General features: G+C 42.3%; 2 protein-coding genes across 19 annotated transcripts in view; both read left to right on the top strand.

The window, feature by feature from the left end:
* The first annotated feature begins 455 nt into the window (after window positions 1-455).
* ARPP19 (cAMP regulated phosphoprotein 19) lies at window positions 456-12149 on the top strand. Of its 2 annotated transcripts, none has more exons than XM_027883029.1 (3): window positions 456-602; window positions 5180-5302; window positions 8641-12149. In XM_027883029.1, the coding sequence occupies exons 1-3, from the start codon at window positions 558-560 to the stop codon at window positions 8809-8811; spliced, it is 339 nt and encodes a 112-aa protein (XP_027738830.1). In that variant the 5' UTR covers window positions 456-557; the 3' UTR covers window positions 8812-12149. The 2 variants fall into 2 exon arrangements, with proteins under 2 accessions (XP_027738830.1, XP_027738831.1); XM_027883030.1 differs by lacking the exon at window positions 456-602 and adding an exon at window positions 2755-3091.
* Window positions 12150-15316: 3167 nt separating this feature from the next.
* Window positions 15317-27871, top strand: part of MYO5A (myosin VA) — a 99217-nt gene continuing 86662 nt past the window's right edge. For 6 of the 17 annotated variants that reach the window (XM_027883049.1, XM_027883041.1, XM_027883039.1 and 3 more), the window contains exon 1: window positions 15319-15474. In XM_027883049.1, the coding sequence (XP_027738850.1) occupies window positions 15448-15474 (27 nt within the window). In that variant the 5' untranslated portion in view covers window positions 15319-15447. Of the gene's footprint in view, window positions 15475-27871 lie in introns of all 17 variants that reach the window. The other 11 variants (XM_027883048.1, XM_027883034.1, XM_027883036.1 and 8 more) reach the window with 3 other exon arrangements.

Raw genomic sequence — 27871 nt, 5'->3', positions numbered from 1 at the left:
GGAAGTGGTGCAGACCTCTCTGCAGGTCTGGATGTGGCGCCGGGCGATGTGGTTTAGCGTTTACAGAGGCAGTGCGGGACTGGATGATCCTAAAGGCCTCTTCCAACCTCGATGAATCTGACTTTATTATTCTAACAGGGTGGGGCGCCGGCGCCCTGCGGCAGAGGTTCCACCTCTGACAGCCACCTCACACTGCCCAGCGGAGCCCGGGCGGTCCCGGAGCCCCCAGGGCAGCAGCAGGGCGATCCCCGCCGAAGCCCGGGCGGTCCCGGAGCCCCCACGGCAGCAGCGAGGCGATCCCCACCCCGGACGCCCCGGGCGGGCGCGGCCTCGAACCCGCGGTCCCGGACGTGACGCGCGGGGGCGGAGGCGGGTCCCCCTCCCGCGCGCCCGCGCGGGGGCCGAGGCGGAGGAAGTGTGACCCCGCCGGCGCGCCGTCCCGCGCGCGCGCCGCCATCTTGTGCGGGAGGAGGAGGCGGCAGCAGCAGCAGCGGAGGAGCCGCGGCCGCGCCCGCCCCGTCCCGCCCGCACAGCCCCGCCGGCCCCGCCGCGGCGCCATGTCTGCCGAGAGCCCCGAGCCCGCCTCGGCCGAGGAGCAGAAGGTGGGTGGCCGGGCCGAGGAGCGCAGGGGAGCCCCGCGGGGCTCTTCCTGCCTCCATCGGCGCGGCCGGGCCTCTCCCCCACTCCCTGGCTCGGGGAGCCCCGCACAGCACCGGCCGCCCCGGGCCCGCCCCGCCGCGCAGCAGGGCCGGGCGGGCTCCCCGCGCAGTGCGGGCCCCGCTGGGGCGAGGGGGCCGCTCCACTGTGGTGGTGTTCCCGCTCGGCCCGATGGCCTCGCCCGTTCGTTCCCGCCCCGGCCCCGCTCCCCTCGGGAGGGCCCGCGGGCCGCGCCGCCCGGCGCGGTGGGTTTGGGCTCGGTCGCAGAGGCGGGAGGGAGAGCAGCGGGGATCCGGGGGCTAAACGTTTGTTTCACTTTTAGAAAACGTTCAGCTTTTAATATGAGCCGTTTAAGAGGAGAAATACGCAAAAACACAACGAGCGTGACCTGTGCTAGTTACACCTTTTATAAAGAATAGCTAGCTGGGCTCTCTTAGGATATTCCTTTTATGTCATCTCTATCGGTAATAATTGTATCGTTTCCTAAGTGGGATTCGGCCTCAGGGATGACTGTGCTGTGACTTTAAGAAGCCGTTTGTTTTTCAGTCTTGTCATTGCTCTGTGAGCCCAGTCGCAATCCCCACGGCTATTTCCGATCGGGAGAAGTTACGAAACACAAGTACTGCTTTGAAGGGCGCTTAAAAAAATAAAAAACAACAACAAAAAAAACCCTGAAACAAAACAAAACTTAATCTACCTCAGATGTCAGGTTTTTGTTTAATAATTTATAGTTTGTAATATGAGTTAGTCGTGCAGGTGGAGCTTTGGGGGTTAATCCGGAAGGATACCTTCTCAATAGGTGCAGTAATCAGAACCAGCTGCTTTGGCAGGGCTGTAATCTGCTCTTAAATAGGTGTGTTCTGCAGCGTGACTTACGCTCATGCCAGGTAGGCTGCTGGGGGATACTGTTCCTGTTCAAAGCCTATAAAAATAAGTCCCTGGCCTATGCAGCACTCCTAGAATAGCTCTGTAATAAGAGCATGGTTAAACATGTGGTAGCAAGTTTATTGTGAAGCCTTCTAGTGTGTTCTGATGAAGTCAGGTGATTGGGGCCAATTCTGCTAAGGAAGTTTAGGGCTGAAGTCTTGAAATGCTGTGTTTGGAAAAATTAAATGAGAGAGAGGAGTTGTTTACTGATCTGCTGATTTAGTTTTATTTTGGTGAGGTGTTCAAGAAAAATTATGAATAAAATAAAACTGTGTTCTGTAAGATTATGTCCTGGTGTGAGACTGTGGCATCAGTGCCATTGTGACATTACAATATTAACTTTCACTAAAAGTGTTGATCTGGGTAGGCAGAATTGAACGTTTAATGCTTAGCTCTGAAATACTTACATAAACAGCCCATTTCACAGTACTTATTTATATGTATGCTTAAAAAAGATGATGCCCCTAAATGAACTTCGAGGCAGTACTTTCACGATCAAAGGCTCTTTTCTAAACTTTTCTAATGTGCTGTAAGAAGCTTGTGCATGTGCTGAGTGAGAAAGGTTTTGAACTATGATGAAAATTGAAAATTGGCCAAGGACCAGTGTTTCCTGTTCTTGTGTTGAAAACTCAGGACAGTGGCAGGGGAAGTTCAGAAACAAAGAAACTTCAGGCATAGGAGAGTATATGCTTGGGTGACTGGCTCTTTTTGCCTTAACAGCCCATATTTTTCAGGAAGCTGTTAAAGGTGGTGCATTTTGTTGCTGAACTGGCTTTTGCCACATCAGTTTGCTGTTTTCCCATTTTCTGCTTTGCATTTTGTCTAATGTCCCCTGTAAAAGAGGATGAGCTGTTCATAGCATTATAAAAGGCTGATGGCTCCTTTTTTAGCCATGCAGTTCAGTAGTCCACCAGATATGTAACTTTATGCTGTTAGTACCTCTCTAAAGATTAAAAGCAAAATCTATCTTTAAATGAGTTAGGTAACTACAGCCTTCCTGGTAGAGCATTTTAATGACTTCATGAGCTGTGTCAGATTCCTGTAGAGAACTAAAATTATAACTTTTGTGTGGTTGTCACTAGGAAGAAGAGCATGGTATATCTTGATTTCCGCCCACTCCTCAATCATTTGTTAGTCACTTGGTTGTTGCTTCTGTAACTCAAGGGAGAATGTTCTAAATGTAGGAGTGGCTTGGGTTAAAGTCTTTGTGGCTCAGCAGCACATCTCCAAGAGTGCTCAATACCACAGAAGAATATAAGACCAGGACGTGCAGGCAGTGATCTTCCCAAGAAAACACTCCGAGGTCTCAGCAGTCTGGGGTTTAGAAGCCTTCTGAGCAGCGAATGAACATACAGAATTGCTTTCTGAATCCATCTAAATTCTTGGCACCCCCCGTATCCTTTCAGCAAGGAGTTCTGCAGCTTAACTATATTTTACGTGGAGATCTGTGTTTAAGTATTTTTTGAACCTGTCCTCAGCTGGTTTTTTTTTGACACCTTAAGTCACGGTATTGAAATTCTGTAATTCATCTTTCATAGTTTTTTGAGCCTTGGTTGTTTTTGGTCATCAAGAGTAATAGACTGTGGTCTGTATCCTTTTGAGCTGCATTGATGCGTAACACAGTGTTTTGTGTTTGGATTGCCTGCTGTGCGATAATTTGTCAGCCCTGTGAGTTTGCATAAATGTCTCTTTTGATGAACTATGAATACATATTTATATAAGCTAGTTATTGTTGGTCCGGTGTTCTTTAAAAATGTCTCTGTTTGGATTTTAATGGCAAAATATGTCCCCTCAAATGCTCTGTTGGCTCAGCATCGAGGACCCGGTGATTCAGCATTAGATGTTGAGAGTGTTGAGCTGAAAGGATTACTTTTGAGAAAATCCAGTCTCTGTCGGCATGTTAATGGACCACAATAGCAATAACAGCAGCTGAATGATCTATAACGCATGAAAACTGTGGTCTTGGCTAGTATGACACAATATAGTGAGAAATGGTGTAGTTTTATGGTCAGTAGAATTGGAGAAACTTTGCCCTTTATTTGTATTTTGCACTGTATTACCCAGCTGCATTTTCATCTAATAAAAAGCACTGCTGCCTGTCGTCATAGAAGTTTCTCTTAACCTGTTATGGGAATTTTTATCTTTCCTTGGGAGAGCTGCTAATTCACGTTCCTACTGTATTGTGCAAAGCTGTCCTTGAGATGTCTTGGCCTAAAGGAGGAACTAGACAATGTTATATTTTAAATCTGTTGTTATAATCCTTATTTCTGAGGCTTCTTACCAGAAAGATATTGAATATTATGCAACTTGGAGCTTTTGTAATAAAGGCAGGAGAGCACTTAGGATAGGCGAGCGTGGTGGCTCCAGTTCTTTGGCACTTATGGCTTAAGTAGCTCCCAGCTGCTTGTGTTCCTCTGTCCTCACTGCTGCTGTGCTAGCTAACATACCAGTTTGTGTAGCTGCTTGGTGATCTAGACTGTGGAAGTGGATCCAAATAAAACAGTCCAACAAGGGGAGAAGGAAAAAAAAAGATGAAAGGTTATTTTTCTGTTGAATGAGTTTCTTTAACCCATTACTGGGGAGTACAGGCAGTCATGCTGATTGACACAATGCAAAGGATGATGACAGGCATGGGAAAGAGTGTGAAGGGGCTGCCTAAGCAGCTCTAAGTGGACATGAAACCTTAGTCACATATGAATGAGGCTCATCTGATTTCAGTGACAATTCTTATTTCCTGCCTAAAAGTTTTTTTTGTGAGTTCAGATGATAATAACAATTCCAACACTAGAGCAGTCAGTGCAAATCATTATATATTTTCCCTAAACCAGCAATGGTTTGCATTAAAAAAAATGGCTATGGCCAAATACTGGAAAGAGCAAAACAAGAGTTTTGATTAAAAGATGTTTTAGAAATGATTGAGTAGAATAAATCATAGTTCATACATCAAATTGCTATGTGGACGGGAACAGAGGTGTGTAAAGTAGAGGTCAGTGAACAAATTGCAGTTTTGCCAAATAAGTATCTCCAAATTATTATTTTAAGCATCCATAGTTTACAGTGTACTCACAAAACAGGCATTTTATTTTACACAAATGCTCTGTCCAACTGTCTTCATCCTCATAATTTTAGAATAATTGTAGACATGTAGAGAAATACAGAATTGCTATTAATGTGACAGCAGGCATGGTTTGGGGGCTTTTACAGTGGATATCAACACATTACAGTTAGAGCAACCACACAGATCAGCACGGCAATGAAACAGGGACATTTGGAAAAAGAAAAGGTGTTCAACATTTGTTTGTCCTTAGTGGAATCCTTGTTTTGGCAAAAAAAAAATAGTTCTGTTAGAAGATTTTTCTTTTTCAAAACTGAACAATACAAATTTAGAATAGACTGGTTTTCTTTGAGAGGGAAATGCGCACATCTCCAGGAGGAGTATCTAAGATGGGAGGCTGAACTCCTACAGTTGCTGTCAGGGTTTTAGAGATGGCTCACGTGGTAGCAGCAGTGGGCATGTGGGTGTATTACCTGCAGAGGTATTCTGCATAAATATACATTGTTGTATATTTAATTTACAGTATCTCTTGTCTTTCAGGAAATGGAGGATAAGGTGATCAGTCCAGAAAAAGCTGAAGAAGCAAAATTGAAAGCAAGATACCCTCATCTGGGCCAGAAGCCAGGAGGCTCAGACTTCTTGAGGAAGAGGCTTCAAAAAGGAGTGAGTTCTTTATTGTCTATAAGATGTGGACAAAAAATGCCAAAATTTATATCTGGTTGGTTTTTTTCCTCTCCATGGGCTTTTGTGTGGTAAGAGAGTCCTAAGAACATTAAATTTTGAGAAAGCACAAGGAAGAGAAGTTTGTTTCCACAAAAGGAATGCCGAGTGGGCAGGATAGATGTTTACAGCATCAGTGGCTCAAACACACTTGTTATAAAAAATTAAACTTAGAAGCTGCAGTGATAGACCTAATAAAACCATTACAGCAAACACCAAGGTTTAGAACCTCATCCATATTTTGTAGGGATTTCATCTTCTGATTTTATCTTGCCTATTCTTGTGCCCCCAAAATGTGTGTTCACTCCTTTTATCCATGTTTTTAGCATACGAAAGTTTAACATCTGCTCTTGGACCAGGCATCATCTGACATTAGTGTTTTGAAAATTGTGGTGTAATTCTGGATATACACCCTGACCAAAAAATAACGAAGAAGAATGAAGAGTGAGTTAATATTTCAGTATCGTTCCACATCTAACCAGTGTCTCTTTATTTTTTTAGTTATTCAGCTGTTTATTTTTTTAGTTTAATTATTCATAAAGTGATTATGTAATGCCTTTCAGGCATGTTAGAACTCTCTTCTTGGAATAATCCTGATATGTCACTACTTCTGATGGTGCTTTCATTGCTGTCACACTTGTTTTTTTTACTATTGTCTAGGCCCTTTGAGTACACGCGATGTTTCCAAGTATAAATCCTTTGCAAACCAGCTGCTGGAGTTCAGTGCTGTTTGGTAACATCTCCTGGGAATGTTTACTGTTGGCAGGTTTTCTGGATAATCTTTCTCTCATACGTTGGAGCTTATGCAGCATAGTTAATGGCTGCTGGGCATGGGGAGGTGGGAGAAGAGGTTACTCCCTCTGATTTACGTGGGTCAAAGGCAACCTAAATGACATTCCGCTGTGTTCGGTGTCTGTACAGATACAGGAGGGACAGGTAAGTATGGATTGCAGTGATAATTCTGGAAAACAGACGAGCATTCACTCACCAAGGATTGATAGCCATAAAAGAATTATGACCTCTTGCACATGGTGCAAATGTGAGGAAAACTCTCCACCAGCAATAACAACCTGTACAGATCTTCATCTTGATTATACACTGTGGAATGTAAAGGCTGTTGCAACATGTACTTTCAAATTTAAGCAGAGGCAGATCAATGGCCATCTTAATTGGCTTTTGCTACTTTGATGAAAGATGGCATGAAATTGTGGATTCCAATTCTTAATATGCCTCCTTCAATTCCTCATGTGGTGATAATAACTTTCTTCCATGTAATTTTTTATTATTTCTGTTTAGTGTGCTCAGTGTCTTAAATGAGGAGGCATCTGTACTTGATAGAGGTCCTGGTGTACTTCGGGCTGCCTGCACTGATGAAGTTTAAAATAGGGTGAGGGTAGTGAGTGTGCTTTCAGATAATGTTTGTGACACGAAGACACCTGGACAGAAACTGTCAGTTTGAAAAGGATGATCAAATACAGGCCATCTGTGAGAAGCTAGAATAAATCAGGAAAATACAGGAATGAGTTGAAGGAAGAAACGGACTGATATGCTAATGCATGAAAGATGGTAGGTTTTCTCAGATATTCTTGTAAATGTGTGTGGGCAGCTGTAGCCCAAATCATCTTCAATTTGGCAACTAGGACACGCTCTGCCAGTTCATATTTGCTGTCCAGAAATGTTCTGCCTTGTGTGCACACACCATTATTAGCACACTTTCTCCAGAATAATGGAAGACGAGTGCTCCTGTGGAGGGATTCTATTTGGAACTCTTACATGGATGGAAATAGATCTTTTAACAGCTGCAACACATCTAAAGATTGAGTGATTCTCTTATTACCTAATTGCTGTTTAAAAGTTTCATTTGGTTGCTTCAGTCTTGAAGGGCAAAATGTGAATGCCTTTTTCCAAATCAGATTATGTTCGGACTTGGGGTGTAGGCTGCAGGTGTAGTGCTAGAACATTGTTGTGTAAATGCGGATTACATGATCAGAAGGATTGAATTGGGAATAAAATTGGATTCTTGAATAAAAATGTGTGATTCAGATGTGCTACTGACTGCATGGGAGAAAGATTTGGTGACTTTAAGGCTCTGACAGGGAATATTTAAAGCCACTTTTGGGAGGCCTTGCCTGAGGAACCTCCTCTCCGTTTGGTAAAGGCCTGTTACATCAGGTGTTCAAATTACTTGTGTCTAACAACTGCTGCTACTGAACATTTTGCAGCTGGTTAATACTACTGCAGAATAAAGAATGTGGTATTTAAGAAGCTGCCTGGAAGCACTTAAACATAGCACAGAGTGATGGCTCTTCTTCATCTGACTGAGGACTAAGCCTATACAAAGCTGACTAGGGAGCCTTCTCTTCAGAGTTCATTGTGATTGTAACCAGCAGTAAGTGGTATGAATCTTAATACTAAAGCTAATTTTTTTTGGCCTCATATGAAATCTGTTCAAATTCATGGGTTACAAGTGCCTAAATGGGAGACTTCATGGTAAGATGTAAAAATACAGCTTCTACTGCAAGGTGTGTCAATGAACAGTTGAAGACTTGATGCAGAGCTTGGATGAAATTCCATGCCTCATCTTACCATCATGTGGAGAAATAAGTCATTTGTCTTTAACATCCATAGATAAACACTATTTTAAAAATTCAAACTTAATTTACTTATGTATTAAGAAAAGCCCTGGAATGTGGGGTAAGAATTTCCGTCATACAGTGCTTTTCAGAAGGACTCTATTGTAGATTTGACTTTGCTAAATAATTGGTTTGGGAATTTTAGGGATTATAGTTTCACTGTTTTAGTGTATGCAGAGAACTGGTTTTCTTGGTGTCATGCAGTTACCTGCTACTTTGATCTTGTGATGTGATAGACCAGGCTCTGTTCTCCAGCTTTAGTTCATGCATTGTTTGGTTATTCTGTGTAGCAGAACTTGTTCACTGTAACAAAACTGATAAACCCCAAGGTTCCAATTGTCGGAGACGAACTTTTGGGAAAACCAGGGCAACAATAATGTTCATGTATGGGGTGAGTTTAATGGCAAATGTAGAACCTTAACTGTATATTTACTTGATGTTAAGAGTTTAGCTGTCTGTGCTTAATAATATCTTGATAATATCTGTGCTTGATAATATCTTTTTTTAATTGACGTAGAGCTACTTGATGAATCGGTGAGATTTTATAATTGTTTTCAAAATTAAAAATACCTGTTGAATGATGTAATTCAGTGTATACATGTGATAAGATTTCAGGATTTTAAATACACGTATGCTTTTGTCTTCCAGCAAAAATACTTTGATTCTGGTGATTACAACATGGCTAAAGCAAAGATGAAGAATAAGCAACTGCCTACTGCAGCTCCTGACAAGACAGAAGTCACTGGTGACCATATTCCAACTCCACAGGATCTTCCACAGCGGAAACCATCTCTTGTTGCTAGCAAGCTGGCTGGCTGACGAGAACAGCTGAACTGCATGATTATTCTCATTCCTGTTATTTCTCCTTAATAGTTATTTCTCACCCTCACATCCCCCTTTTTCTTTCTTACACTAAGTCATGAGACTGACAGCTTTGCAGGTAGCGGTAGCATGTGCTGCTATTGTAAGGGAATACTGTTAAGAGTAAAATGTAGTATTTGGACTAGTTGAGAACAATGCACTGATTAAAAAGGACAAGTTTGGTTAGAGCAATGTAATCTACTTGAAAATGTACATATTGCCCATTTCCTAGTGTAGGACTGGTTCCAGCAAGTGACATCGCAAGTTTTACAACTTCTAATGTTTCTGCTTTTGTTATTTCATCTTAATTACAGCATATTTGTATTTAATATAACCTCCAGTTGTGTTGGGTTTTTCTTCCGTGTTTGGGTTTGTTGTCTAAAATAGAGGTTTAGACCACAAGTTGCTAGGTGGTAAAGCATGTACAAAAACAAAGACAGGGCTCTGATTGAATTTTGTTTCTGCTTTTGAACTTGAACGGCCTTAAACCTGTTTCAGCTTTAACAATAGAGTTTTTACTTGGGCAATATTTGCCCATTCTGGTGTAACTCTTGTGAACCTAGTGCTTATTGACAACTGCCTGTTGAAGCTGGTATTCTTTTCAGTTCCGTAGCTTAGGACACACTTTTGTTGAAGATGTGAATGAAGTGTGCATGTGCATAGACTGTTGAATTCACTCTTGTGCCATTTTTTGTAAATACAGTAGTTTTGCACAACCTTTTGCAAACGTCTATTAGTTTTACATTTTAAAAAGCAGATAATGTGCCAATCAAAGCACAAGTGATTCTGTATCTTTCAAAGTCTTGTCCTGAAACTAAGAGCCCAGAATCTTGCTACTGAAAGTAAAAATGGTGTACCTGAAATTTGTGAAACACACACTTGACTCAACCTTATGCTTTTGCAGTTCTAAATTTTATTTTGCTACAATATCCAGCATTCAAATATAAATCTGGAATTTTTACCTATATTTGCAGGCAAGTGCCCTTTTTGTTCAGCAGCTGTTTAAGCTTTAAAAGCTGAAATGCTCTGTCTGATGACATGGAATATGGCTATATGTACTGTTCTAGAGAGCTCCCTGTGTGACGAACACCACATCTGGGCTCACTGACGTTTGATATGCAGTTATGTTTGGGCTATTTTAGACTTTATGAAGCAGAAGGGTATAATTTCTTTTGTTCTTGGGCTCCTGAGGAGATAGTTTATTATCTCCTTTTCTCTTTGTTATACAGCAGCCCCTCATTGGCTTTGGGGAAACAAATACCTGGAAATAGTATTTCTATAATGACCTATTGAGAAATAGGTAACTTTTCATATCAGAAAATAGGGAGGAACTCCTGTTCAGGTTTATGATGCAGACTGTAAGTACTAGATAGACAAAATACATAGTTGATATTAGACAGGTGACTTGATGCACTTAAAAACATGTTAGTTCAATGAAATCAAAATATTAAAAGTGCAGTATGATCCATATTGTAATTGATTTTCATATAGGTAGTCACAGCCTTCATGTTCTTTGGGAGAACCAGAAACTCTTTAAAAAGATCAGTTTATTGAATTCGTTTTTCTTTAAATAAATAGTTCTGAAACAGCCTATTAAAAATAAAGCACCAGTGTAGGTATGATAAGAGAGAACACTCTTAAAGATGCATGTTTTTAGAATCTTGTATGTTGTGTTGACATATTCAGAGAGGTCTTACAGTATAAAAGGACTGCTAGTCAAAACCAATGCTGGCCCATATCTTCTGCAATGGTCTCTCATGGCAAACATAAAATGGTCAAGAGAAAATGAATAGTCTTTATTTGGTCTGATTTTGATCAGAAAAATATCAGTGCCTGTGTAATGTCTTTGATTCAGAGAAGTAATTCCAGAGAATTTCAGAATTGCTAAATTGATACTTTTCTGTATAGCCCTTTTCTAGTAATTACATGGGCTCTGTCAGGCCTGTCCTTATTCCTTATCCTCCACTAGTACTATAAAAAATTGGTGATTTTTAAAGAACAGGTTGAAGTAATGGACCTACTTCTTCAAGAAATTAGGCTGAAAGAATGACAGGGAAACTGGAAATACTGAAGCAAGCTGCTTTTTATAGATGTTTGTTCTAATGTCAAAATCCCTCTTTATTTTTCTATGCATAAATGAAATTGAAACTTAATGATAGGACTGGGCCTGAAACAAATGTTGAACAACTTAAGATGACTTGCTGTGTGTTGTCTGGTGCCACTACTCTGTTGCTCCCATAAGGTGAGTTTTCTTGATGTTTGGGAAGGTTTAAAAAGATAGCCATTTAAATTTAAACATTCCACTCACTCAGCTATGACTCAGCTCGTCCTGCTGGTTGGACAACACAAGCTCTTCCGATGCTCACTCGGTGAGCTGGAGTTCTTAGGATTACTACAAATTCAGCTATGAACATATTATCCATGTGTATATTTGAAGTACTGTAATACTAACTAGGTCAGTGACTGATTATGAGCCTTCACATCTGACAGACCTCAGCAGCAGGCACAGCTATTTTGATTCTATAAACTGTATAAAAATTAAAGTCCAATAATCACTTAACAGTAAATCAAACATGACTGCAAATCGATGCTTACTTTCAGCTTACTCCAGCAAGATTAACTCAGCTATCCAAACTGATGTACATAATGTATTATATGAGTTTTACCATTTGATAATTGCCTTTTTCAAAGAAAACCTGTCCACACTGTAGACTGGCAGTCCCTTTCATATCTTGCCTTTAAAGATAGACAGTGTTTAGTTGTTAGAGTAGTACTCATGTAGGCTAATAATAGCAGATAGCACCAACATTTTATTTGAGATAGTTAAGTGAATTAATTACAACTTCACGGATATGTCCCCAAATCTGTAACACCAAAGGCTTCCCTCTCATTGTTCTTGGTGTAGTAGGACAGTGTTTGTGTAAAGGCCACAGGAGTACATTTTGTTGGACATATTTACACCCAGTCAAGATGTTAAGGTGATAAAAATGTTAATTGTTCTTTACAAACTTACACATTGTATAGTATACAGAATAAATTGATTTACTTAGTTTTTATTGCAACATGGAGGTTTGTCTCATCTTTACTGTGGTTTCCTAAACAATACTGGATACTTCGGTATTCTCTATGGAAAACTCCTAAATCCTAAACCTTGCTACTCTGTATCATTAAAAATATGACTGGGCTTTGGTTTCTAGTATGTTAGACTACAGAATTACTTTAATGTAATCACATTTATATATATTTCAGTGCTTATTTTTCTATTAAGGCAATTAAAGCTTATTGTTTGAAAACTCCGTAACAGATGATTGTTTTGGTCCCTTGCAGTGAGTAAAGGGGATGTCTGGGAACTAGCTTGGCATATGGAAGTTTGCATTGTTGCTATAGACAATTAGCCTAAATATGGCAACATTTCCAGAAATCAAAATGTTGGAAAAAGTCCAACTAATTTCATAGTTATCCTGTGACTTAGGTGCTGATGTTTGTGTAGCTCCAAGAGCCGTGTGCTGTATTTGCACAGTGAGCTCAGTCGCCAAGGTTATGGTAACACCCTCTATATTCTGCATACATGCATGGCACATGATTTGCTCTCTTCCTACATATCTCTTGCATTACATTTCAGAGTTCTGAACTGTCCAGCCAGTTTTCTACAGCTAAAAGCCCCAGGTGTAGTCCTTGTAGTGTGAGAATATGAGAAAGGGTAGGAACTGATTTTAGCCTGTAAATCCCTCAGCTTTGTCTGTCAAGCCAGTGAAAGCCATGTGGAGTTAAACTGATGGTCACTGTTGCATATACAGTGCTTTTCTGAAGGAGTGGGTAGGCCCGTGCACTTGCCATGCACTAAATATTATTGCTGTGCCTTTAATGATTTCCCTTTTTGTTTGACAAAGAGAACTCGCTGCTCACTTGCAGAACAGTGACAACAGAATAGGAGGTCCTGTGTGAAAAGGGAATTTTTCTGCCACAGTTTAACAGGTCATGGATGTGAACAGATCATAGATATAAGAAACGAGATAGGACAGATGCTTTGTAATTTTTTTTTCTGAAAAAAATTACAGAAAAATTCAGTATAAAATTCTTCATGTGGACTGTGTCAAATGCATCAACTGTACATTGCCATCTGACATACCCTGAGATACATTCTCTGAAATTAATGCCATCTTTTTGAAAAGATGTGCAGCATAAGAGATTATGTCATTTAAAATCTTGCCAACAAATATTTGATGCAGGAGCTGCATCTTAATAATGAAGTAGCCAGTCTGGATATATTACAAACAGGTTGTCTCTTGGCAACTTCCAGTGCCCCCGATTTCTGTCCTTAATGACAGACTTGAAATCCTGGTTTATGCAAATTGTGTCAAATCATAGCATATTTTGGACTCGGATATCTATTTTTTGCTGTGGCTTATAATTACATTTGGCTCCTGAGCTCCATCTGTGAATGGCTGAGATCAGTAATCCACCACTAAACGAACTCCTGAAATGAGTGTCTTTGAATTTAGAATACCCTAAAGAAAGGGTATGAAATACTGAAAACGAGGCAGCACAATCAGAGGGGAAGTTTGGGTCCCTTCTGAGAACAAAACTTGACATTTCAGTTGTGTGTATAAGCAGATTCTGAGATTAAGGGTGTTCAGGGGGGATGATCACACTCTTAAATGAACCACAAGTCACTTCTTCATTCCACATGAAAGAAAGATGACCAGTAGCTTTAGTACAGATGTTTTGCCCTGGCATACAGATGAAGAGCAACTATACAAGCTGCTTAGCCAAAACCTCACCCCTGACCTGGACAGCAGTTCCCAGGATCCCAGTCTGGGCTTCTTGTAGCACTGAGAGTGAATGTCCAGTTCTGCTGATGGGACTGACCATCCTGGCATGAGACAGTAGCAGCACTTGTGGTTGATAATCCGGGACATACTGGTAGAACGGGGAAAGAGAGGTATTTCTTAAATTCAGCTCACATTATTTTGAACTCTCCCAGTATAATCAAGAATTTTTTAAATCTATATTCTGAATTTACTAACCTTAGTTTCCTAGCTGTGAAGGCCATATATATCTGCACCTAATGCAGACAACTGGGTAAGGCTCCATATTTTCATCTTGGCTATTTTTCATTTGTGCTTGTTGCTTTCTTCATCATCTTTTAGATAGCAACAGTAATGTATAGCTGGATTACAGCATGTATTTGTTTGTTTTGGGAGTCAAAATAGTGTTGTATCTCTGGCTGTTTACTAAATTGACAGTGAGTTTTGACCCATCTCTTTCGTGGCTCATTTTCTCTATAAACAGGTTTGTCTGTTTGTTTAATAGTCACAGCAAGTTTCAGGGGAAGTACAGATACTGCCCACTCAATACACAGCTGTTTTCTAAACAGTTGAATTTTGAGAGAGGATAAATAGTCAAAAGCATTTTGGTGGAAAGCGTGGCAAACATACCTCTTTCAACTTGCTTTGTATTTTGGACCACTTGAACTAGAAGGATGCATTTCCAAGGTGAAAAGGGAAAAAAAAGATAGTAACAGATTCACTTGTGCTGTCAAAGAACTCTTGCTGTAAAAAGCACTCTTTAATGAATCATAAAGCAATGAGGTGTCATCTTGAGACCTAGCTGGAATATGGATTATGCTTTTCGTTCCTTTTTGACATGGATGTTAAACTTTTCAAAGGTGTGTACCTCCATGTCTTGGTGAGAACTGGACTTACTGAAGGAGCTCGTTTGGGCCCAGTTCTCTTCAGTGTTTTCAGTGGTGGTTTGAATGACAGATGCAGTCAAGCTGAAAGAGGCTGCAAACAATTTGAATGATGGGATCAGAATCGGAGAGAAAAATAATGGAAAACTTGGCACTTGAGAGATTCAAGCCAAAATACACAATGGGAATAACTGGATGGGTGGTAAGATGGCAACCAGGCACACAGAGGCTATAGCAGGCTGTGACACAGATGTAAATCCAGAAAGATGAGGCAGCTACACAGAAGATTCGCCTCCCGCCTGCCTTGAGAGGAGAGGTCCTGGGGAAGGAAGGGGCCGTTCTCTGCGCCTGGTGGTGCCCGGAGTGCGGAGCCTCGAGCAAGGCACGGGCTGGGGAGCAGCGAAGATTATAAACATCCCTGATGACGAAACGAGTGATTTGCTCCGTCTAGGAGAAAAAATAAAATAAAATAAATAAAATAAAATAAAATAAAATAAAATAAAATAAATAAAATAAAATAAAAAAGAAAGCCGCATACAGAGGGAGAGGAGGAATACCGGTCCTGGCACAAAGCCGGGGGCGCGCAGCCCCCTCGGGGTCTGGGAGCGGCAGCGCCGGGTCCCCCCGTCGGAGCGCCCTGGGCGCGGTGCCGGGGCCGCGTCCCGCCCGCCGGGGGGAGGCATCGCGCTCCGCCGCCCTCCGTCCTGCCCGTCCCTGCCCGTCCCCGCCGCCGCTCCCACAATGCACAGAGCCCGCCAGGTAGCAGCAACATGGCGCGGGCCGCCGCCTGAGCATCCTCCTCCTCCTCCTCTTCCTCCTCCTCCTCCTCCTCCTCCTCCCGCCCGCCTCCGCCTCCCGCCGCCGGGTTGCCGCAGAGGGGCCGCCCGCCCGCGCCCTGCGCCATGGCAGCCTCCGAGCTCTACACGAAGGTAGGGCGGCGGCGGGGCCGGGGCTGCGCGGGGGCGGCCTGGCCGCGGGGCGGGCGAGGCGGGTGCGGCGCGGGCTGGGCGAGCATCCCGGGCGGGCACCCCGGGCGAGCATCCCGGCCGAGCGATGGGGTACCGCGGGCAGGGACCGGCACTGCTTCCCGCGGCCCCGGCGGGAGCCGGCGGCGCTCCCCGCGGTGGGGCCGCATCCCGGCGGGCGCGGGGCCGGTCCCCGCTGTACTGGAGGGGCTCAGTGCCCAGGGCCGGGCGGGGGGCGGCGGGGCCGGCTCGGGGGTAGCGGCCGGGGCGGCGCCGGCAGCGCGGCGGGGACGCGCCCGGGGGGAAGCGCGGCGGGTCTGCACGGCCGCTCGGTTATCGCCTTCGGAAACACCTTCCCGACCCCTGAGGAAAAACGACTTCTACGACATGAGCGCTTTGATATTCAACTACCCTTTTCTGGTGACACTGCACCTTCGGATTATATTTATTCTTTTGGCAGCCGTTCAGAAGCCCTGCAGTCAGCAGTGATGCGCAGCGTGACTCTCATATGCTCTTTAATCAGACATTTTTCTAATCGTTTTAGCCCTGAGTGTTAGTATCTCATCAGCTCCTACCTGAAAACAGTTCCTGACCTATGCATCTTGATGATGGGCAAAGCCTGCAAATTGAGATGTGGAAATGGTTTTGTTCTTATTATTCTGCCTTGAGCTAGGGCAGAAATCTGGAAGAAATGACAGTCAACAGGTTTTTAAGGGCAGGAGGGACTGGGGTCACCAGAATGTACAGCATAACATGGCAAACTGCAAATACTTCTTTCAAAAAGCTTGCACAGTCAAAGTGTGTCATTAGGAAAACCATGCCATCTAGATCCTTGAGCCACTTCATGAAATACTCCCAAATTATCCCCAGTCTAGCATGGTGGGTGAGGAAGGACAGACTTTTTGTTTTGGCATGAATAGGTCACTTTAGTGGTAGAGTCCTCCCACTCAGAAGTGGCGGGACAGCACACTGACTGTGCATCAGGACTAATCAAACTGAGTAGTCCCTTCAACAGGCTTGACTGTATCTGAGTAGTATATCTGTGTAAGAGACATTGAATGGGAGGAGGTGAGGTTCATGCAGCACCCTCTAAAGAATGCTGTTATATTAGTGGTATATGACATCTTGGTGTCTTGTGTCTCACAGAAGAATATCTCTTTGAACTATCATTGCCCAAAGGGATGAAAATTACCATTCTGGTGAAGAGAGCCGTGGTACTGCAGAGTTGTTCCCAAGTGCCCAATAGACCTTCTCTGTGTAAGGACTTATTTTGGAAAGGTGTTCTTGATTTCTCTCTCTTTGTAGATGCTTTTCTTATGGAATTGAAGTGTCTCATAAAGTGTTGGTCAGAATACTTTCTCTCTCTTTTTTTTTTTTTTTTTAATTTCCAACTCTATCTGACCTTGAATTCCCTTCCCTGAGTGGTTGAATTCTTTGGTCAGAAGCTGCTCCAAAACTGTGGGCGTGCTGTTGTGTTGGAACTGCATTACAGTGGAAAGCTCAAGGCCCCTTGTAGTTTCTGAGGAAGGCCTGGCTCAGAATCAGGCAGGCCAGGGTAGGAAACCTGCTGGGTGTTCAAGAGAGGTGCTCTGCTGTCTTCCCTCTCTGCTGGCTTTTTCCCCAAGTAAGGGAGGCATGCTGTTTAAATCCCATTCAGTATCTCATCCTTGATTAGGTAACATAAATAATGGATTTAAGGTCAAAGCACACAGAGTTAAAGAGAGCAAACACAAAGTCAAACAAGCGCCGGGATGATCCTGCAGTAGGGAGTTGCTGGGTGATGAAGGCCAGTGAGTTTGCTTCTGGGCTTTACTCTCACACCACAGGCTGTTCTTGTCCTCTTTAGAGACATACGTAGGCACAGAAAGAGCGAATTTTACATCTTTTTTATACTGGTAGGCAGAGTCAAGATATTCATTCAGGGCAGCTGCTTAAAGTACCAGAGCTTCCAGTATAGCATCAACTCTTACTGTGTGGTATTGGCACAGATATTTTGCTGGCAAACAGGGTGAGGTATGGATGTTCAGCACATTGTTGCTTGCTGTGTGCATGCACATGTGTGTCCTGAAATGAAGTACCTGGCAGCTGTCTCACCCTCTCCCATTGGAGACTCACATCCCAGCTTGCCTGTGTTGTTCAGGTAGCCGTGTTCATGTCAGTAACTGGAACAACGGTTGGTAAAATTATGTTAATGACTGGGTGACCAGTGTTGCAAAGGAGCTGTCAGCTTCACTTCAAACCTTGTCTGAGAACAGGAGAAACAGACTTCTTATTTCCAGCTGCTCATGGTGGGACTGGGGCTCTCTGCTGTGTGCTTCAGTGTGTCCAGCTTTGCTAATATGTTATGCCTTCAAATTTGGTTTCTTTGTTGCCAGCACAAAAATAGCACTCACTGTCCCAACCACATTTTGAAATAGCTGAAAGGAACTCTTCATTTTTCCAAGGCAAGTTATTTTTTGTTAGAAACCAGCAGTAGAGGTTTTTGAAGAAGTTGTGCCACACCTGAAAAAGCCCAATTGCTTTGATTCATTCCAGGTGTGTATCTAAACTTAGTGAGTGTATGGCCAGCCTGGTAGCTGCACGTGGTTGTAGTTAATATGGAAATCTGGATTTAAGTTTAAGGACTGGCTCTAATGCCCTCCCAAGCTGGTTGTGAGCAATGGGCTTTGTATTCCTGTGCCCAGTGATACTGCAAACACAGACTCTGCTTGAGGGCTGTAGCTTCAATTTTTGGGTGCAGAAGCTTAAATTTGATCCATGGGTTATATCCCAGGTATTTTTATTCAAAATATTATGCCTTTGAGCCTTGTCCTATTGGATGTATGTCAGTGGCAGGTGTGTGGTCCTGCTATAAGTTCATTTCTGAAAGCTTTGGTTTTTTGACTTTGGAAACAAACTGAGAAGAATCTTGATGTGTTTTCTGGATCATTGTTGCCCTGCTGAGTGATGCTGGTGTGTAGTTGACAAGCATTTCAGTAACTATTGACCAACAGCAGATATTACCTACTTCTGCTGACCCATAAAAATTGACAGGGACAAACTAGGCCATGTGTCAGCTTTTGTTAACTGTAATTTGCTTTCCTTGGAAATCAGGAACAAGTGAGAATGCTTTGCCTAGAACTGGAACTCATCTGACTTCCACACTGCTGAGAGCACCACATTTATGTTAGACATAGCCTTTGTGAGTTTCAGGGGTGTGAAACCAAGCCCCAGAACGTGCTTTTGTTGCCTGTACACAAAAATCAACAAAACAGATCAGACACTATGTTTGTGCCACCTCTTTCAAAGTCATAGTGAAGAGTTGACATAATTCAGTCATTTTTGTTCTCCATTTCCATCTATTTTTCCCTGGGTTTGAGTTGTTTCTGTTTCATGCTGTGCTTTCCTAGAGCGTGCTGCTTTGCCCCCTCAGAATTTCTGTTTCCCTTTTGTATGACTGTGTGCAGTGTGCTGATTTATTTACTTATCCATTCATTTATTTTCATTCTTGCTGCTACCAATATGCTCCTCCCTTTCCATTATCTTGGAGATGAGGGCTAGCTAGCTCCAGCTAGCTGGGTCCTGACTTAGAGCCTGATCCAATTTCAGTTGAAGTGAGTGGAAATGTTCTTTTGAACATAGAGGAATCAGTAAACAGTTTTCGCTGGACAACACGATCTGGGCAAGCTGAACTCAGTAGCTGACCTTGAAATGGCTCCGTTTGGGGATTTATGAACAGTAAATTGAGTTAGGGAAGTGTCAGAGGAAACTGCACAAAACAAAAAGCTGCTTGTGCGGTCCTCAGCATCGCAAGTGGCCCTTTCTTGCTTTCCCGGGGCTGTTTCCAGCAGCTGCTCTGAGTGTGAAGCCAGGGGTGTTACAAGTCTTGCTCTTCTTCAGTTGTGCTGGGTCCTTGCAAGCAAAAATGGCAAATGGCAGATTCTGACCAGGTTATGGCTCTTCTTGGGTGTGTTTGTGGTAGGGAAATACAGCAAAAAAACTCCTCAGCATAAGAGAGAAAAGATAACTGTTTCAAAATCGCTGTGCCTATTATTGGGCTCTTCTTGAGATGTTAAAAAAAAAAAAAAAAGCTGCCTTAATTATGTAGTCCTGTATATTGCTGTTCAAATTGTTGTCCCAAAATAGGTTCTTTCACCCAGTGTGCAAGAGGCCAATCCACACACAGAATCGAGGTATTTGACTTATTTACAGAAAGTGGGGCCGGGGGAAAATCCACCAAGCCAACACGATGACAACCAAAACTTTTCATTATGTATACATTTTAGCAAACAAAGTCATTAATGTTCCTTGGCTACAAGTTACCTAGTTCTCTTAATAGTTAGTATTCTGTGTTGTATTGTTTAATGAGACTCTCATTTCTTGTGCTAATTAGTCCACATGCTCAGTCTTTCTCTTCTTTTGGGTTGTTGGGTTTTTTGGGCCAGTGGCCATTGGTTATGATCTCCCCCTGCCGAAATTACCTCTTACCCAGTGAGATCTGATTCAGCACAGTTGATGAGTTGGCTTTATTAATTTCTTCCTTATCCTGGGGGTTCTGTCAAATGTCTTTGTGACCTGTAAGTTCTGCTGCTGTTTCATGGATTAAATCTCCTTTCTTGTTGACTAGGCTTGAAAGTACACGAAGATCAAACATCAAAGAACCTCCTTTCTTAAGAAAACGTTTACATATTCCACATTTTGCAACAAAACTATTGCATGTGACCTAAGTGTTTTCTAAGCATTAAACAGTAACCATTTGTCTCAGTAGGTCACTACTTTGTCCTTCCAGAACCCTGCTGCCCATCAGTGCAGAGATGGGGGTTGTTTATCTTCATGCACAGCTTGGGTGTCCTGCTCTGGGTCCGAGGGGAACAGTTCAGACCAGACAAGCTGTTGCAGAAATCAAATGTGCACTGTCAAGCAATTGCATCTGCACATGAGAGTGAGCCTTCACAGGATACTTCATAACTGTACCTCTGCCTCTTCTTAAAATCTAGTGCAGCAGTGGAAGAGGGAATATTTCAGTTGCTTCTCTGCTTCAGGGACCTGCTGTATCACTGGAATGGCAACCCTGCCAGTGACAGCTCACAACAGTGTGCACCTACTTTATTCCTATTGCCTTAAAACTGAAGGTGCTGAGGATATAATTACCCAACAGTCTAACAAAACTTGGTTTAACCTAACCTTGATATTTTTCTTTGTTTGTGTAAAAGAAATTTCCTGTAGTCAAATGTCAGCCACAGCAGCTTAAGAAATTAAAAAGCTCTTAGCTTTCTAACAGCAGTTTTTTGACATGTCAGCAGTCTATCATCTTGTTAAAATACACTTGGGCCTTGGGAAGCAAGATGAGTGATGGTTTAAGTTGGAGCCTAGTCTGCACCAGAGCTGCTCCCCTGGGTGCTGAGTGTGTCTGGAGCAGGAAATGATGCCACTCTGGTGCGGGCAGAGACATACCAAGCTGTTTGTGAAAGCTTCTCGCAGCCCACAAATAGTTTTTGGGAGGGTGTATCCTGTAGTCCTAACGAAACACTGAGAGTGTAGCATTGCTGGGAGCTATTTTTGGTGAGGGGAGATCATAGCTATATATTTTAAAATGTTCTTATTTTTTTTCCTGTAGATCTGATCTAGAAAGTTGTAGGAATTCTCTGTTACATGTAAAGAACTGTGAAGGTCCCATTTATAATAATTTGTCTTATCTGTTTAGTTCTTTGATTAACATGTTGAAACATTTACCTAATAATATTAGTGGATTACATGGGATCCCCCTCAAACTGTCATCATCAATCCTTGCAGAATAGTACATGGAACTGCCACTGGTTATTTGCAGTCTGTTTCTACTGTAGGGATTTTATTGCATGTGCCAGATGGCTTGAGTAATGGATTACTATTATTTTTTAGATAAATAAATAATGAAAGAAAGTGCTGTCAAGCTCCTGCTATGTCAGAAAATGTGTATTATGACCACCATTATCTTTTGTTGAGCCACTGAGGTCCAGGTGGAGTTGTAAGGGATAGGCTGCCTGTTGGGCAGATTTACCTATCTGCTGGGGTCTCCTAGGGCCTTTGGGAGTTTAATCCTCTCCATGTGTTCTAATAACAAAGCAATTTGTCTCTCTCTTTATGAGACTCATTGCTTATTGCTTAATCTGTAGAAAGAAAAGCATTTTTGTTATTGAAATGGGCTCATTGAGGCAGCTGAATTGGAGGAAGTCACACAAATGTCCAGGATCACATGGTTGCACTGTTTCTGGATGGTCTATTTTTAATAGGATTTCAAAAAAGCAAGAAGCGACAGTGAGGTTAACCACAGGTGGTGTTTCTGCTGTGAGGGAAAAGCAGTGTGCAACTGTGGGGCCTGTGCCTGGATTAGGCTCTGCAGCAGACTCTGGAGGAGCTTGGGGTGGCCTACAGGGACATTCACGGAATCTCAGAATGGGTCAGGTTGGAAGGGACCACAGTGGGTCATCCAGTCCAACCTCCCTGCTCAAGCAGAGTCATCCTAGAGCACATGGCACAGGATTGTGTCCAGACAGTTCTGGAATATCTCCAGTGAGGGAAACTCCACACCCACTCTGGGCAAACTGTTCCACTCGCACAATAGGGAAGTTCTTCCTCATGTTCAGGTGGAACTTCCTATGCATCAGTTTCTGCCCGTTGCCTTGTGTCCTAGAAGTTGGCACACTGAGAACAGCTTGGCTCCATCTTCTTGGCACTCCCCTTTAGATATTTATACACATTAATGCATAATAATGTATTATGTTCGTACATTAATTTATATACATTCATTGAATTCAGGTTTCATTCCTTGACAGCACAGAGCACACACAAAACAAGTATTTAATTATTTGAAGTTTTGCTTGTGTTACTGGAGACTTTGGCACCTGCATGTATTTATGAGCATACTTACAGATGCTGCTGGTTTGAAAGGCATCTTGGCTGGAGGGAAGGTGATGGATGCAGGTTTGCTTTGTGCTGTCACGCAGCAAGAGCTCCTCTGATAAGAGTCATTGATTTGTTTTATGCCTCTTGATTCAAGTCAGCTTACCTTGGCGTGCATGTATGAAGTTAGAGACGAGCAGAGTCCTTTGCTTAGCTGTGTTTTCTTTCACGTGCTTGAAGGTGCAGAGGTTATCTCTGATCTAATTTTGTGCTCACTGTAGTGGAGCAGTGTTTACTCCTGCGTGTATTGAGCTTGACTCCGATAGTGAGTATTTGTACAGTTGGGCCCAGGGCCAAGAAACGGCATTTGGGCAGGGCTTTTGTTCCTGATGCTTCATTAGCAAACTACTCGAACGAGTTGAAGCAGCAGAATGTACCTTCTGCTTGTCTTCTCTGCTGCTGAAACAGCAAGGAAGAACTTCCTACTTGCCGTCAATAATAGGAGGTTCTTGTTGCAGAAAATAAGGAGCTAGGGTCAGAAATAGTCCCATGGTTCTTGGAAATTTTCATCATGTCTGTGACATTCACTTTTTCATCAAACTAAGTCATTCTGCTTGTTTTTGTAGACCATAACCCCACTTATTATATGCCACAGCAGATGTATGGTTTTGTTTTCAGGGTGAAGCTTCTAGGACTTCGACTGGTTTAAATTGATATCAAAACTTTTAAGTACGTGGAAAAGCATTAGGCATGAAATTAAACCTGTTATCTAAAATTCGTGTGAGAGACAGAAAATTCAAACTATTTTGAATTCAAAGGCTCTTCATACAGTAGCTTTTTCCTTTTGTTGGCTTTACTTTTGAGCCGTTTCCAGGGCAGTGAGTTGTGTGATTGGGTTGCTAAGGCCTTGTTTACCAACACTAATGGCAAGGCTTTTAGTGGCTTTCCTGGCTGAGAACAGTGCCACCCTTTGCTTAGGACTGCATCATTTCCTCCTCATTCTCAGTGTTGCTTGGCTTTGCTTAACTGGGTTTGCTTAAGCCTGATTCTGCAAAGATTTATCGTTATCCCGTGTGAGTAATCACACACTGCTTAATTTTGTGCTTTGAAATGAAGCACATAAATCTGAGAGATCAAACCTTTTGTTCTCTATTTCTTCTTACTGCAGGGAAATAATTTTGCTCTCATATACATATATATGTTTGGAACAATTTGTGCAGGAAAACAAAACATCCTAAGCATGTCTCTTGCCAAGTTCTCTGTGGATAGCTCTGTGTTCACAGCATTGCAGTAAGTTAGGACCTGTCTACTTAAACCTCAATTTTAATGTTTAATAGCTGTGGTGTATGTTCAGGAGAAGCTTCCCCTCTGAGGACCTCTGCTATCTCATGGTTGCCATCTCAGCTTTTAGCACGATCCATTTTTTCAGTTTGCTCCAGGCAGGAGCCCAACGTGAAACCCTGTGTGAGATGGGTCACCTGGGCTGCCCAGCACTGCACAAACGTGAAGAGCACAGTTAATCACAGTTACCGAGCTGATGAGCTTGATGGCTTTGGAGTCTTCCTGTTCCTGGCCGTCCAGGTCACAATAGGAGCAGTACAGCTGCTTGCAGTTAGTTACAGTATTTAATAGTTTTGTTTCTATGTATCGGTCTGTTTATATTCAAATAAAACGTGAAGAAGAGATCAGTGCTGGCTAAACAGTTTGTGTGGGGGGTTTTGTGTCTTTTGGTTCCGTTTTTCGTTTGTTTTTAAAAAGAGGCTCAGTAGTTAGTGTGGTTACATTAGAGGACTGCCTTTCCTGCTGAATTCTGGGCATTAAGCAGCTGGAATGTAAACAAAGGAAACATTAGGCACTGATAATGAAATTTTAAAACTTCTCTCCTCCCAAATGTCTGTGGACTGCAGATACTGACCCAGCTTTTAATGCATCTGCAAATTTTAATTTTGAAGAAGGTCCAGATGGACTACTTCTGGAAACAGAGATCTTGTGCTTTACACCTTCTATTCTCCTTAGTGGCATGGATTTAATGTCTTTGGCCTGTTAGTCAGGGACAACAGCAAGAACTGTCACAGCTCTTTCAATAGCTATGGAAGTACTCAAGGCTGGGGTAAAGCCTCTTAAAATGTTAAAGGAGAAGAAGGTACAAATCAAACCTTAAAAAGCAAGTATGAATGAGAAGTCACCATGCTGATGAATGGTTTGAGGGAGCAGTATGAAGATTAAACTGGAGGAGAATCAGTCAGGAATGCAGAATGCAGCTGTGTTTTTGTCTGTGTCACCTCCAGGCTGTTTGGTGAAAGTTGTGGCTTTTTTCTGAACGTCTTGAAAGCTGTTGCACGTCCCTCCTTGCTCATCAGGTCTCCATTTTTGCCATTTAACCCTGCTTCAGGTGTGGCTGTAGGTAAGGCTGCCAGGGTAATTCACATAGAATAAAAGCTGCCACTGTCACTTAGTGAAAGTGGCTTGATGAGTTTATTTAACTCTCTGGAGACAGTGAGGATGATTGAGAGCAGACTCTTCCAGGCTGCTTACTTACACTGTGGTCTGATGAGAGCCCTCCCTCTCTTGAAGATTAAATGTAAAGGCTAAAGCATCATTGTTTTGAAGAGCTCTCATTCTGTGTTAACACAGGGGGAGATTTGACGTGTGATTTGTTGTGTTGTTTTCCATGATTGTTGTATGGGTAGATGCAAACTGCACATTTTTAGCTTGACAGTCCTAAATGTAGAAGAACAGAGACTTCTCAACGGAGTGACTCTCATACCCATGTGGTCTCTTTTTTGTAAATGGATATGAAAATCAGGAAGTCTTGCTCAATTACCAATGGTGTCTTTGAGTTCTTCCATTTGATTATCACAAGACAAGAGAATGTTGTGATTAGTTTGTGATTTATGGGAGGACACTCTTCCTCTTTGTAGAGACAGAGAAATAACCTAAAAATACTATGAGTCAGTCTAACAATGAGAGAATTCATTGCCCCAACATGGCTTGTCACACGTTACTGTCTGCAGACTCCATGGGTTATTCACAAGTGTCTTTAAAGCAGATGACCTCAGTTGTTTTGCGGAGGAAACCAGAGAGAGACGTTCCCAAGTTGCCTTATGAGTTAGTATACACCAAAACAAGATATATGGAAATATATTCCATGGAGATTGAGCCTATTTTACCTGGAAAGGAAACACCAACTGCCTCTGAAAGTGCTGAAAATCGGTGTTACAGGAGATATGGGACGGAAATAGATGTTTTAGATTATATGTATGTTAAAGTAAGTAGAATATGTTTGATTGTCTTCTTGATTTTAAACTAAGCATACAGGTCTGTATAGCCAAGCATATAATTGCCTGTTAGTATCATAGTATTGTAGTATAATAGTATTGTAGTATAATAGTTTATTAATAAAGGTTTAAAGTAAATAGAGTTTTGACTTACGATCTTGGAGATACATAAAGAAGAATTTTTCAAACATGTCAGACATTCATTTAATTGTTCAGGAGATTATCTCCCTTAGGGAAAAAAAAAATGACAAGAGGAGAAATATTTGCAGGAGTTGTTAGAATTTGATGTCAGAGTGCACTTCTTCCGTGTGACAGTCTTACGTATCGGAAATGTAAAGGTGAAATAAACGTTTTGTAAACAGTCAAATAGGTAACACTTGTAGAGAAAAGGAGTGGCTAAATATGGTATGATTTAAAGTATGCTTCAGCTTGTGTGAAGGGTTTTAATTTCACTTCCCTCTCCAGCACAGAGGTGTTTCCCATAATTTCTCATGCTAATTGAGGTTAGCATTGCCCTGATGAAATGGGCTGGTACGGGCAGGAGTTGCAGCCCCACTGCTCCTCTGCCCCATTTCACTGGGGGGACTGGTGAGGGCAGGGCTGGAGATCCTGGGGAAGAAGCGCAGCTGCTCTTGCTGGAGAGTGTCCAGTAACACCATGGCTGTTAACCCAGTTCTGCTTTCACAGCTTCCCCCAGTTCTTGTGGAGAGAGTCTCTTAGGGAAGTTTATCTCTGCTCACTGGTTCTGAGCTTGAGCTTGCCCAGGTCATTCATACCAGGTCATTTTGGTTTCCTGGTGTGGGGACTTACTGTTAATTACTGGTAATTTCCCATGAAAAAAATGGTGAAACTAAATACATCTTCATTAGATGTGCTTCACTGGGGTCAGGTTGCTGTTTTAATATATAAAGATGTCTGTGGTGTGGACTGGACCATAGAGACTGCTACAGTCTGGGCTTGCAAAGTAAAACTAGTTTTCCCTGAATAACTCAAGCTAAGTCAGTAAAACCAGCCTGGGGATTCTATGTTGGTCTAATGAAAAATACTCAGTTAATCTTTGATATTTAAAACCTCAAATTGGTATTTTATTTTAAATGTGACTTTTTGGGGGGAGCTAGGATTAAGTAAATGCAAGGGAGTGCGATTGGGCATGAGCTCAACTGTACAGAAAAAGACTCAGAAAAGTACAGCCTTATCTACTATCAAAGTTTGTGTTGAATATATTTCCTTTCACCTTTAACTTTTAAATTAAACTTTCACAGTTAAGTCAGCAATTGTCCATGCTCCAGATGTTTTACAGATACAAGAAAATGTAGCCTTATTTCACTTCTGTGAGCTAGGTAATCAGTTATGGCTCCACTTCTTTCTCAGTAACTTGTTTCAAACTCCCTTGCTGTAGGACAGCATGGTGCAGTGCATCTGTCTGATCAATACAGCACTTAATTTTCCCTTCCTGCCTAAACAAGTTGTAGACACACCTGATAATCTCATGGCAGCGATGCAGATGGCTCAGTGCTGAGGCAGAGACACTGAGACTAAAGACAGCGCTTCCTCCTTGTGTGTGTGTGAACCCAGGATGGACTCCCAGCTGCAACCAGAGCTATGGGCCTGCTCCACCCACGAGCAAAACTGGGGCTGTGCCCTGAAAATCGTGTAAGGAACAGGAGAGTCTGGACAGAATTTGTACCAAGGGTCTGGAAATAATACTTATTTTTGCATTTAGGTAATTATGCTGTGAAGTCTATGTTATGACTTGCATCATCTCAGTGTTTCCTCTTGTTTCATTTGCCCTTACAAGTGTTTGTGTTCTTGAGTCTTAAATTCGGGCACCCATGAATTAAATCATGACATTGAGTATTTGTGTGTGGGTATGTGTGTATTCCTTAAGTGTAGACTTTTAAAAAATTTTTAAATTGGAGAATCTTTGTAATATACTGTCAACATTCCCTGTAAGCACACAGACATGAAATCATGTATCCTTTTCCTAATAATCTGTCTTTGGTGCAACGTGTCTCATTAGTTTAATATTCAGGGGAACTGCAGTTATTTCATTTGCCCTTAAATTTTTGTGGCCACTCTTCTACAACTCCTGCAACTCTTGTAACATGTTTTTCAGGTTGGATGAATTGTGAGTTTTAAAGAAGATTTATAATTAACTTCTTTTTTGAAATCATGGCCTTCCTTTTGGTGGTATGGATCGAAATGCAGTTCAGCATATGCCACCC

This window comes from Empidonax traillii, unplaced genomic scaffold, assembly GCF_003031625.1.
Source record: "Empidonax traillii isolate 1590-97213 ecotype Southwest subspecies unplaced genomic scaffold, ASM303162v1 scaffold117:size1203958, whole genome shotgun sequence".
Taxonomy (NCBI): Eukaryota; Metazoa; Chordata; class Aves; order Passeriformes; family Tyrannidae; genus Empidonax; species Empidonax traillii.
The sequence above is the reverse complement of the archived record's forward strand: the minus strand, read 5'-3'. Positions and strand labels throughout refer to the sequence as shown.

Excerpts from the sequence above, each read along its gene's own strand:
- ARPP19 (XM_027883029.1), top strand. The coding sequence starts at position 558 with ATGTCTGCCGAGAGCCCCGAGCCCGCCTCGGCCGAGGAGCAGAAG. Across the intron at positions 603-5,179 it reads CCTCGGCCGAGGAGCAGAAG|GAAATGGAGGATAAGGTGAT; the intron begins GTGGGTGGCCGG and ends CTTGTCTTTCAG. Across the intron at positions 5,303-8,640 it reads GGAAGAGGCTTCAAAAAGGA|CAAAAATACTTTGATTCTGG; the intron begins GTGAGTTCTTTA and ends TTTGTCTTCCAG.